Source organism: Vespula vulgaris, chromosome 25 (assembly GCF_905475345.1).
Source record: "Vespula vulgaris chromosome 25, iyVesVulg1.1, whole genome shotgun sequence".
NCBI lineage: Eukaryota > Metazoa > Arthropoda > Insecta > Hymenoptera > Vespidae > Vespula > Vespula vulgaris.
Genome location: NC_066610.1, coordinates 350,767 through 364,215, shown reverse-complemented (window position 1 = coordinate 364,215; position 13,449 = coordinate 350,767). Strand labels below are relative to the sequence as shown.

General features: G+C 26.8%; 1 protein-coding gene across 5 annotated transcripts; it reads right to left on the bottom strand.

Moving 5' to 3' along the window:
- Positions 1-7,869: 7,869 nt before the first annotated feature.
- LOC127072411 (fatty acyl-CoA reductase wat-like) lies at positions 7,870-13,196 on the bottom strand. Of its 5 annotated transcripts, XM_051012836.1 has the most exons (10): positions 13,082-13,183; positions 10,665-10,786; positions 10,273-10,610; positions 9,748-9,996; positions 9,498-9,643; positions 9,266-9,375; positions 9,000-9,195; positions 8,650-8,889; positions 8,307-8,564; positions 7,870-8,220 (listed from the first exon to the last, which is right to left on the bottom strand). In XM_051012836.1, the coding sequence occupies exons 3-10, from the start codon at positions 10,585-10,587 to the stop codon at positions 8,133-8,135; spliced, it is 1,602 nt and encodes a 533-aa protein (XP_050868793.1). In that variant the 5' UTR covers positions 10,588-10,610; positions 10,665-10,786; positions 13,082-13,183; the 3' UTR covers positions 7,870-8,132. The 5 variants fall into 5 exon arrangements, with proteins under 5 accessions (XP_050868793.1, XP_050868792.1, XP_050868791.1 ...); XM_051012835.1 differs by lacking the exon at positions 10,665-10,786 and having other exon boundaries at positions 13,082-13,196; XM_051012834.1 differs by having other exon boundaries at positions 10,273-10,786.
- Between the last annotated feature and the right edge of the window lie 253 nt (positions 13,197-13,449).

Sequence of the window (13,449 nt, the reverse complement as noted above, 5' to 3'; positions counted from 1 at the left end):
GAGATCTCTTTGAAGTTCTTTAGATATTTTTCGTTATTTCATCTCTAGTCTTATATTTTGAGTTGCAAATTCATTTGTTAGTTGAAACATAAAATCTTTTCTAGATATCTTTTCAAACCCTACATTTCTTTAATTTGGTCTGCAACGTATACCAAATTTAATCTTATTATAAAATAAAAATATTTATAATATTATATAAAATTCAACTATTTCAGGTATTTCTCTTGTTACTTTTCTCAATTCTGAGATGTGTTTCAAATTCAATACAAAAACTTTGTAAATTTTTTTTGGAAATCGTAAAAATAAAATCTTATTTGATCTATGAAGTAATGATAAAATCATAATACTTTTTTAACATATCTTGTAAAACCAGATATATCTTTGAAAATATTACGAAGTGGTAATCTTCTAGTAAACTTTCGTAACTGGTTCCATCTATAACAATCCCATTTCGATGATTTTGTAGAATATTTTCATTTTCATTTTCAGAACTTGAAAACAAGCGAGCACACTTTTTTTTACATAAGTTCAAAATATTTCAAATTTTCTGAGGATCTTGAACATTTTCTTTATCTATAACCACTATCCTCATTATCAAAAATTCAATTTCATTTTTGTTTGATTCACTTTCACGATCATAGAATTCTATTATCCTCAATATCAAAGAATTCTATTGGTATATTGTAAAATTCTAAAAACGAGTGAGAAGTTATAAAAACCAAGGAAACTGGTTAATTCGGGTTTAATAAACAGATTGTAGGATCTTTTTATATTTTGACAAATATCAGTCATTTTGATTTTGTCCTTCATTTTGTTTTTTATTTTGATACAATATTTAAAAATTGCATTTAGCGATTCTAATATCGATTATGTTTTGTGATACAAACCACTTTACTGATTAATTGATATAACAGTTCATACGTAGATTTTATAAGAATCAATAGATATGAATTTTAAGAGGTTAGGAAAAAATCACCTGAACAAATCCATTATTATTAATAATAATGAGATAATACATCGATACCTTTTAAACTATTTTCTTCACTTTGTTTAAGCTTTTTTATTTTTATAGAAGAAACAAAATAATTTTATAGAAGAAACAAAATAATTGATTTGAGTGATATGCAGTAATAACTCGTACTCTTATTATGACGGTACTCTAGTATTATTCTAATTTTTGTAGGACGTTCAATTTATAATTGCTTTTAAAATCTTTTGGAGCAAAACTTCCTAACTTATTGACAATTGTGTCTCACACAATTTATGTATTGGATCGATAATTTCTGTTGTACCGACGTATGATATAGTTTCCGAAATCGTAATTGGATGATTAATATGAAATAAATAAATTGAAAAAATAATTCCATGTTGCTATTTTTATAATTTTTATATTTGCGGTATTTATGGGTTTATATTTTATATTTTTATTTGTATAAAAACTTTTTTCCATCCAATTTTGGTTATTTATAAACTTTGTTATCCGCAGCCGCTCTTTTCATTAATCTTAATTGTTTCAAATAATTATCAATTTTATCTTCAAAGTACATTTTATATAAGTAAAGAAAAATTTATATTAATACTTTGATATTGGATAACGTTTTTTAAAAGCAAAAGTTGAAAGCGATTGACGCAGTAGTACATTTTTTTTTAATTAGGATTAAGATAGTACAAAATAGGGAAAAATCGTTTTTCCAATATGTAAAGTTTGACAAATAAAAGTTAAGTAATAGTTTATAAATATTTTTCGAACATATGAGGTTATATATTTGCAATATACTTTGGATACGGTGAAACGTGTCTATGTTGTTACATTTGACATATCATGTGCCGACTGCTGTAACTATTAAAATAATCAATTTTGCTTTAAAATAGTATTCTAATAGTAATTTTACAGTCAAAAGGATAATTACTTTTTTATTAAGAAATTACGATATTCCACTGACATTACGCAATCTGAAAAATTTATTTGACTATAATAAAATTTACTTGGCTTTCATTGATTTTATGATTGATTAAATACTGATTTCAAACTCCGGTTTTATCATTTATTCTAAACATTTGTTTTAAATTTTCTTATTTTAAATTGATAAATATTGTTGACTCAATCATTTTGTATACACCTCAAACTTTTTAGCTTTTCGTTAGCAAAATATTAATAAATTATATAGATTTGTCAAGAAAAGAAAAAACAGTAAAAAAATGTTGCTTTTTAGTGCTTAAAAGTCATGTACGTTCTTAAAGTGTAAAAAAAATTATTCGTTTGTATATATACCATAAATTAATATATAAAGATAGATGATGATACCCGGCAGATTGTTGTTTGTTATAATTGTCTTTCAATCTTTCCGTGAATTTGAAATATTTTCATATAAAATTTAGAAGTGAAATATTACGATAGAGTTCACTATATTTGTGAATATTTATTAGTGAATATTATATTACTAATTAGTAAATACTTATATTATATACATACGCACACATACACATATACCAAATACTTACTATATTATTATATTATATATTATTATTATAACAATAGTAGTAATAATAATAATAATATAAAGTGGATTACTCTTGCAGAGAAAATCATAACAAAATAGTATTGGGAGAAAAATCTTATAGATAATATGCAACCGAACTCGTATTTTAATCTTTATAGAAATAGTATAGAATATATAAATGTATATTCATTAGTTATTATTTTTGAAAAAATAATCGACAAACGTATATACTTTTTTTGAAATGCATTTGTCATTAAATTAAATTGTACCCTTGCTGTGTCCTATCTAGCACAGATCATCACGAAACTCACATATCATCTATCGAAGAAAGAAATAAATACAAGAGATTGGATAATAACACTTTATTAAAGTATCAAATAAGAAAAAAAAAATTAATTAATTATTTTTATTAATATAATAAAAAAAAGGAACCAACGGAATCATTAGCTTCGAAAACTACGATTCCTAAATTACGAATCTAAATGCTTGTCAATATGTTACATATTGCTTATAGAATGTTTATCTTTTTAGTCTATAAAATAAAAAAGGAACTACAAATTTTTCCAAAATTTTACAATATTTTAAGAACTCAGATCCATTGATATAAACGATTAAACATGTATTTTTTTATATCTGCCATAGAATTGTCTGTTCAAAGTTTATTAAAATGACCGATTGAGTTATTGTAGCTTCTTGATGTGAGCATCATGAAACACACCAAACAAGCAGACAATCACTACTTCACGGAAATAAAATATACACGATTCAAGCGTGTATACAGAAATTAGTAGTGGAAGTACGAACCTTTTCTCTATTGTCGCAAATTTCGAGGGGCGTCACAGTATGAAATTTTTTCTTAGCGAAAAATGTTGAAAATTTTGATAAATAAAATCTCATTTTAAGGACGATGGTTTAATTTATTTTTGAAAAAACTTTTAATTTGTGCATCAATTATTCTCGAAAAAATAGCATTTTCTAATACAATTTTTTTGTAAAGAAAATAAAGCTTTTTTAAAAATTCAAAAAATTCGGAGTACTAGATTAAACCTGTTTAAATATTAAAATCACATTTATCGACCTATTGCAATGCATTGATTATATTACTTTTACTGTATCACTTGCTATAATTCCCACTGTAGGTATCATTTGGAATGTTATATTAATTAATATACATCATTTATTGTTTTCCCCTACAAGGATTATGTTACTACGAACCAATTCTTTGATGGAAGATTCCAATCGATTTCGAACCAGTATGCCTTTTCACCTCATTTTTAGCGATTAATTTCGTCTACATTTCGTAAACATTCCGCCATATTTCAATAACATAAAATCAAAAAATTGTGTGAGTATATTATTAATTACGGTATATAAACTATTTTTTAAATATATTTTTAGTAAATAAATATAATCAAATTCAATAAATAAGTTCATTTTTCTTTTCTTTCGTACGAGTTTTTTCATCCGCTCCTAAAAATTAGATCAACTAAATAATTTTATTAACCCAACATTGATAATGCAATTAATCTAAACTCTCTCTCAAGGTAATTAAGACCGAACGTTCGATTATATTTTACACATTGTCTAGTCTGACGTGTCTGCTTTTTTTATTTTTACATCTAGACGATGAAATGATCATTATCAATTCATTTATAAAAAAAATATTCTTGCAGTTCTGATGTGTGCTAATTATTCATTTAAAATATTGTAAAATAAATATTTTATAAATATAAAATCGTTCCGTTCGTTTCAAAAATAGAAAATCGAAGATCGTAGGGTTTAATTCCATATCTTTATGTGTGTAATGTAATTTTTTCGATATGCAAATGTGTAAAAATAATATCTATTATTAAGTAAAAACTGTTAATTACGGGTTGCAAATTATCTCTGGTCATTTGCATTAATATGCTGTTCACTTTAATTTTTTATTACGGTATATTTTCTCTTTTGTGTACTATAGAATAAGAGAAATGATTTCTAATGACGTTTTCTGTTTAATCCCCCTTGAAATAATTTGTAAAATAAATCGATCCGAAAATCGATGGTGAACTTATTTTTTGTTTGTTTGTTGAAATCTATTTATAATAAAAGAAATAAGACGGATATGTAATAATTTAATTCACTTAAATCCATTTTAAGAAAGAATTATTAAAACGCACATATATTTAACTAGACACATATACTTAAGCTAAATCGCGTAAAATAGTAGTCTAACCCACAGTTTATTTTTCTGTGTTTATTTTTCGATCTTTTGTATAAAAATCTCTAGTAACAATGTTATGTAGAACAGAGTTATATAGAAACAAATCTGTATTATAAAACCATTGTCTTTGCCTAGATCATAAACAATGCAATTAAAAAATAAAAAGTGGTGTCTTCTTTTCGTTATTGGTGCGTTTAGAATTACCTATAATAAATTTTTACATTCCTTTGTTTTTATTTTCCTCTTTGCTCTTAAAATTGCAAAATATAAATGTTCATTCACAAGCTGTATATATATATATAGATTTCGCATTTTCAAGCTGTAGTTATTTCGTGCGAATAGAGAAACGAGTTTACTTTGTGCGATATAGATATAGATATTGTAGAATTAGGAAAATATTCATATATGTGTAAGTATTGAAAAAGTCCTGGGAATGGTGCTTGTAAGATAGAGATGTAGTCTTGAAAGTAATATGAACGTTATGTGAGCGAGAGTATACGAGTGATAGAGATGAATGTTTATGCACATGCGGAAGTTAGATGACGTTTAGGATTTTGTCTAAACGCAATTTGACTGGATGCAGTTTGTAAGCTCATATCCTAAAACATTAAGCAAAAAAATAAAGTAAAGAGTAAAAGAAAGAAGAGCAAAGCAAAGTAGAGTAGTTGAGTTTTATTAAGTATCGGAGACAATAGAGGATTTTTTTTATATTTATATCTTTTATTTTAATAAAAGCATTTATTGTTTTTAAAATACTCTTATTTAAATCCACCATCCTACACTATAGGTATGTAAATGCTGGTTTTACACTGAATATACGAACTATTACCGGATATGGAAATATCATTCAGATAAGAGGCCATTTAGTTCTCAATGCAGAGTCTATTTTTACATTTTAAATCAGAGAACTCACACAAAACAGGGTTTTCTTCTCTATTTTTTTTTACTATGAATTTTTATTTCGTCTTTTCTGTCTCACTTCTCCTAATATTCTATTAAATAAATCTGTCTCGTTAAGAAAATGATATTCAATAATCTTGTTAATGTATCATATGACTCTGATGGGTCTACATCAATTTTGTTCTTGTCATAACAAATTAATCTTCGAGGATGCATAATTATTAGAAAAAAAAACAAAAAAAAACGATATGCATATTAACAAACATATCAACATATCAACAAACATATAAACATACAAACATGCATTATTAAATTTTTGTTATATCTTGCATTTTTTCTTTTACTCTTAGTTTACCGTTGAATTCAATTATGAATGAGATAATATGAATAATAATTATGTTCGATAAATTTCAAAGCGACTTAAATAAGCTGTAGAACATTTTCAATTTTTATCCAGAAAAGAATAACAAAGGATGATGGGAAGAAAGAAAAGCTTATGTAATATAACTAATTGAGCATATGTGGACGAATTGTATTTAGTTATGTTGTTTAGATACGAACCGTTCTTTTGCTAAATCAACTAATTGCATGAAACATAAAGCAGAGAAAATTGGTATAATTATATACAATGTATGTTACTTATTCTAATAATAGGTGAGCTAAACTGCTATAAAAATTTTAATCAGTTAACGGTCTTTAGCCTAATTATTTAAGAATTTATATATAATTATTTACACAAAAAAGATAAATATTAATCAAGTGTTTTAACATTAAAATTAAAAAAAATTTTAAGTAGAATTAATTCTTTTGGCTTGTGAACAGTTTATATATGTTCATAGACTCAGACGAGCCGTCGACAACAAACAATTTAATATTCGTGAATTTTGGATATTCGTCCCACGTGCAATACTAATTTTATGCAATGTAGAATACTTTAAAAAAGCTATTTTTTTGCATTTGATTCCATTTCAAATACGAATCCATAGTTTGCATTTCTGTTGCATTTAACAATAGTTTCGAAGAATTTATTAAACTACATGATATGGTGAAAATGTAAAATAAATGAAGGATCGCGGCCATTTCTCATGCATTTGATATTATCTCCGGATAACTTTGCGTACTTGATATCAAGTGTTATTGTAAAAATGATCGTTCATAATTATAATATCTTCATTTTGAAAATTATGATTACGACGCAATTAATTATATTAATACTAATAAGTAATTATTAGACGAGATAATTCGTTATAATTTGATACTCAACTATTCTGATTTTTGCTTTGTGAAATTTTATATTTATTCATATTGCAAATATAACAACGTTTCATTTATCGAAAAGTTTTAATAATTATTTATTTGTCTGACGCGCTATATCCAATTACAGTTGATTTTTTCATTCTATTTTGTACTTAAGGTGATTTTAAAAGACACAGATGAAATTTTTGTTCTATTCGTTTATATCCATATTAAAAAAATTTTGATATTATTATAAATACAAATATATGAATATATAAGAACTTATAAATTTGTTGGCACCCTGATTCTAAATACAGGTTTAATAGTATGCAAACTTTCTCAACAATTAAAGTAATGGAAGAAATCTTGTATCAATTTTTGTTGATTTTCTTAAATTATGATATTAATTAAAAGACTGAAACGGCTTTCTCATAAACTTTTTCATACTTTATAAAATTTAAACAGAATTCATAACTTGAATTTTTTGAAAAGAATGTTACTAAATTTTTATAACACATTTTATAATTACGCCTTTTTTTATTTAATTCATGTGCTTTCATCAAAGTTATAAACATTCTCTCCTTTTATTAGGATACTCACGTAATGTATAAATGTTGCTCGAATGAAACACTCTTACATTGCACTATGAAGTAGCATTCTAACATTCTTCTAATATTCAAAGTTTAAAATATTAGTGTAGGCAACACGAAACAATTAAACCTCTATATTTAAAAATTAATTTTCTATGTTTTGATCAAGTTTTTATGATTTGGTAGCATAATGACGAGTATAGTTGACAAAAAATGCAATGACAATTAATAAATATGATACAAAATTAGAAGTACTCCTCAGTTATGACTACGATATATGTATGTACTTATTCGACTTTGATTTTTGTCATCATTTATTTCAAACTGCTTTCGAATAAATATCTAAGACCAAATTCAGTGATATATATTTTTTCAAAAATATAGATTTTGCAGGATTAAGGGTTTAAACTTATGACGTAGTATTCGTTCACAATAAAAATTAAAAAGAAAAAAATAAGTATATTTTTTACAAGTAATAAGTAACATAGTATATGAAAAAGGATCTAATCCAAATATCTATACTTTGTAAATAAAAAATTTCAATTTACCTCTTCTTCTCCAGCACGCTATTTAATTTAAATTCATTTAATACATCATGGAATTCATATCATGAATTCGTATATAGGCAAAAGCACAAATTACGATTATATTTTTCTCTTCACTTTCTTTCATAGTTATATTTCTTTTACGAAAATCCGAATATTACACAAATTTGGAAATCACAGCCCATATGAAGATAAGAAAGCCGCAAACGATCACAAGTTTCAATGATTGATGCATCCAATAAAGTCTTGAAAATTCGATAATCATATCATTATCTGGAAGTGATTATCAACGATAAAAGAACAATGAAGAAAATATGGAAGAAAAAGATACCTTTGCCATTTTATAAGAGCTTGTGGAAGCGTTTCAATGGGATCCTTTAAGATATATTTTCTTATTCCTAGGAAATATGTTGGAAAATAATCACTCCAAACGAGCTCTCTTATATCACAAAAGAATAATTTACGATCTTCAGACGTTAACTTTTTCATCAGTCCGTTCCATTTTTTATTTATATACATCCATTCGTTCGTAGAAAAATAACTAAGTGCGTCCGACATTTGGTGAATTTTATTATATATTCCAAGTAACCTTAAACGAAAATCGCTCCAATGCAATTTTTCTCTTTTTTCTGTCTTAATAGTTTCTCTTTGAAATTACAATGAAAGAAATTTACCTTGGCTGTTTACCCACACATACTGCGATCGTATCGATTATAAGAGCAGGTAGCAAATGTAGAAAGAATATACAGAAAAGATAGATTGGCCGATATTTTGTTATAGTAAAGCTGTAGTACCAAACTGCCTTTTTAAACGGTATCAATTTTCCATACTTCAGCATCATTTCTATAAATCTGTTGTAAGTAATCGGATTATCATTAGATACGTAATTGTATATGGGAAAGTCTTCCTTGGATCTGAAGGATTCAGTATTTGATTAAAAATGGATTAATTTAATTTTTTCTGAAATCTTTGCTTAATTTAATTGCGAAAATATTATTTCAAGTAAAAGTATTTTTGATGCTACCTTCGATTATTTGCAATATCCCAGGCACTAACAATTAAACCATTGACAGTCAGATCCGCGGGTACCAAATTTGCTTTTATCGACCCATCGCAATAATATACTCGCATTAATCCCATTAGAACACTTATTGTAATTCCTACTGGTCCGTACAGGTTGTCGATCCATCCCGGAACAGGTTCTCGATACGTTGGTACCACTAAAAATATTGTCTCAATTAATGTGACTTATTTATTGTTTTGTTCTACAAGTATTACATTATTACTAACCAATTGCAGGGCGAAAGATTCCAATTGGTATCGAATCGACATGCTTTTTTACCACAATCTCGGCCATTGATTTCGTAAACACATAGGTATTCGGGTATGTTCCAATTAATCTAAAATATAATAATTGTGTGAGTGTATTATTAATTAACGCTCATATTCCATTCTTGTTATATTTTGTATAGATAAATCTGAAATTATTAGTAGCGATTGATATATGAAAATACATACGTACTGTGGTGTAATGTCGTCGAGCAACTTTTCGTTTAAAGAATTCATTAGATCGATAAACTGTTCAGCATCCAGATTCGAATCATAAAATTTCTCACCAATCAGATCGTGAGTGCAATTGGCAAAAGCCGTGGAAACGTGGACGAATGTCTAAAATATCAAAAATTACGGCCATTTGTTTTCTTTCATTGGGAAATCTTTCATTAGGAAATATTGATAGTCCTTAATAAATATATATAGGATAAACATGGTACCTTCAGTTTCATCATTTCTTTGGATAAACTTATCAGATCCCTCAGACTTTGGACGTTAATAGCTATCGCCGATTTCATTTTTTCATTAAACTTCACGGTTGCGGCGACATTAAAAACAATTGATACTTCGCGTATGAGTGTATTTCTATCAGTTTTGGAGATACCGAGATTCGGGAAACTGCAATCGCCCTCGATTGGGATTATGCGATTTTGGAATTTTGGTTGCTCTTCCCTTAACGTGGCAAATAACTGAATGGCGCATAATAAAGGAATTGTAAATCCTTCTTACCATATGCTAAATACTTATACATAAATATACGTAAATACTTCTGGAAATATGACCTTTTGCAAATTCTTTCAAATACAATGTATTAGATAGATTAATTGATTAACAATTTTCTTTATCTTATATCTTAATTATGTTATTTAATAAAAACGGATAATTCTAGTCTTGAATCAGGGAAGTAATTATGAAATATCAATACTTATAATTAATATAATAATCGATCAAAATAAACAACTCACGGGATCTTCGACAAGTTCGTCTATTCGTTGGAGTAGATTTTTTCCTTTTTTGGTACGTATCAAAACGTAAATGCAAATGATACCTGGGCATACTCTTAACAATTTCTCTATTAATAACTTCCCGATGAAACCTGTTCCACCAGTAATGAAAATACTTTGACGGTCATAAAAATTCTGTATAGGTGTTGATTTGTTTATGTTTTCGACAAACGATTTCATATCTGTAAGCGCACATTCCTTTATCGTCATTTCCTTCATCGAAGTATTATTTTCATTGATGATTTCCGGTCCATCTTGTTGTAACGATCTTCCCATCTTATCTATTTTTTCAAATTGGTCTGTAAATGCAAATATATACATAAATAAATACTCCATTGCTGCATTTTACTCACTGATTTTAATTGTTCCTTTTCCATTTTCGCTCTTGTCCTTTTTATCCAATTTAAAAATTAAACTGGTAATTCTAATAACTCAATATCAGAGCATCCACATTAAAGACGAAGCTAAGGTGACTCTATAAATAATAACATCGAATATTAACGCATTTTATATTCTGGAGAGACAGCTTTTTCTATTTTTATATTAAAGCGATCAGATGTTTAAGATTGATTTCAATTATGAAAAGGTTTCGTGATATCTATTATACGCCTTCATTATACATATATATTTTGTGTACTTATTTATAAAGAAAAAAAAAAAAAAAAACAGATGGGTAGAGGAAAGTCACTGAAGTTGGATTCGTTATTCTTTATTTCGGACTCCTAATTTATTCTGTTAAATAAATGTTGCAAACTATTCATAATTAAATAAGAGGAACAACTACTAGAATACTGCCATGAAATAATGGAATCACGGGTTATTATAGATTATGAGTCAGTTAAGCGTTGATATCTATTTTTACGATTTGTGGAATTGTTTCTAAATATCTTCTACTCGATATAACCTGATTTCTAAATTAGTAATTATTTGTTTTTTACTTCTAATTTGTAGAAACAGAGTTGCGGTAACTATCTACATTTTTTTTTAATTGTTTCTTAAAGATAATAATAAATCGAAGTATTATTTTAAATAATTGTTTTCCCGAAGGCGGTATACTATACATTCCAAAATCGAAACATTTTTCACCGAATATTGTTATGCTGTCAAACTATTTTTGTTAATTTTTAAATTATAAATAATAGCAAACAATAAGAGAAAGAAAGTTTGTTAGCTCATTAATGTGAGATAGAAGTGAGCTGTTAAAAAGTTTACAGTTTCTAAACAACTTTGATGCATTTTTTCAATAAAAGATTCAGAAAAAAGATAATTATATTTATGACTTTTATAATCCAAATTAACACTTCACATAACGCAAGTCTGTTTAATTTACCATATAAAATAAATAATATTTGTATTAGTAGCACGTAATATACAAGAAGTAGTCTAATTTTGGATCCCTTTTTCTAAATCATCATATTTGACATTCCTTTTTAAATTCTATAATGCTTTCTACTAAAATTTGCTAATTTTTAGATAACTAATCAGGGAATGTCTTTTTATTAAAAAATGAATTTTAACGTTAACAATAAAGAAACTATTGGAAACTAGAAAAAAACCAATTGGATACCATCGTAAATTATAGAATATTTGATAAATTTTCCGTTATGTTCTCAAATATATCTTCTTAATTTTACATATTAAGATCATATTGTTGCAGGGAATTTTACGTACAAGAATTTTCAAGTCACGTACAGATGTTTCTGTAATTAAAATTTATATTCTATTTAACAGTACTTGTAACATTAAATAATATAATCAGATGGAGATTACGAGAATAATGTAAAATAAATGAAGGATCGCTGTCATTTCCTCGTATTTGCTATTGTCTTCGTATAATCAAGTGTATTTGATATCAAGTGTAACAGTACAGACTACCGTTAATAATTATTGTATTTCCATTTTGGAAAATATGATCAGGTTGTATTTATGATAAGAAGCAATTATTTGATAAGAGACAATTCGTTTCAATTCGACATTGAACTATTATGACTCCGTTTCGTAAAATTTTGTATTTATTCATATTGTGAATTTTATTATGCTTTGCTCATTGAATTTTTATCCAGATAATAATAAACTAGAAATTCCCAGAATTCAATACCTACTTAAAAATAAGTGCAAAAATATTGACAGTTCGTCTATAAAAAAATAAATGAGTTCTTAAAAACTCCAACAAAAAGACGTCACGAAATCGCAACTTCACTGCAATCGCAGATATTTCTACTTTTCTTCAGCTCGACTGATAGCCGCGTATGCGAAAGCCGAAGCAAAAAAACGAATCTCTCAAACTTCGAATCGAGGTTAATCTGAACGTGTTTCTTAGGTATTTCGGTCTGGCGAATCGATTGGCAACGTTTCTGGAACTCCCTCAAAACTATAATCATCTTAAAACTCTCTTTGAACCATGTTATATCAGACTGAAATATTTTCGATTGGTCGTCTAACAAAAATAATCAATATTGATCACGTTCCGTGGTTCACACTTCTTAATATTTCAAAAATTTTTTAAAATTTATTTGCCCCTTATTTATCTTTCTAATTTCATTGGTTGCATCTAATTCTTGTCGATTTTGTTAAATTGTAATATTATCCGAATGCCATAATCGCGTCTTTTTTCCATAACTACTTGTAAGTTGCACATACTTTTTATACATTAAAAATTTTTCACTTAATTCTTCCCCCATATTTTCACAAAAGAATGTTGCTAAATTTTTATAACACAATTTATGATTATGATTCTCTTTAAATGTATACTTATATTAATTTTACGTACCTTTCAAATTATTTGTCATATTACAAAATTAAAATATGTAGGCTTTCAGTAACGTTATGAATGTTTAAAGTAGGGATTTCTTCTCTCTTTCGCCAATTGCAGATGTTGATCGAACGAAGCTCACTTTTGCACTGAAATTTTAAATCGGCTAAGAATAATGAATCCTTTTCCCTACCACATTTCAATGGCTGACTTCTGACGTTCTTGTTTTTTTTCTCATATTTCAACATAACAAGTTGAACTGGAAATAATATGAGGAGGGAAAGCAGACAGATTATAACCAGTTTTAATACTTGATGTATCCACTGGTTTTGCTAATTTAAGAAACGTGGTTCGTTTTGAAGGGATTTTTGATGACAGATATATAA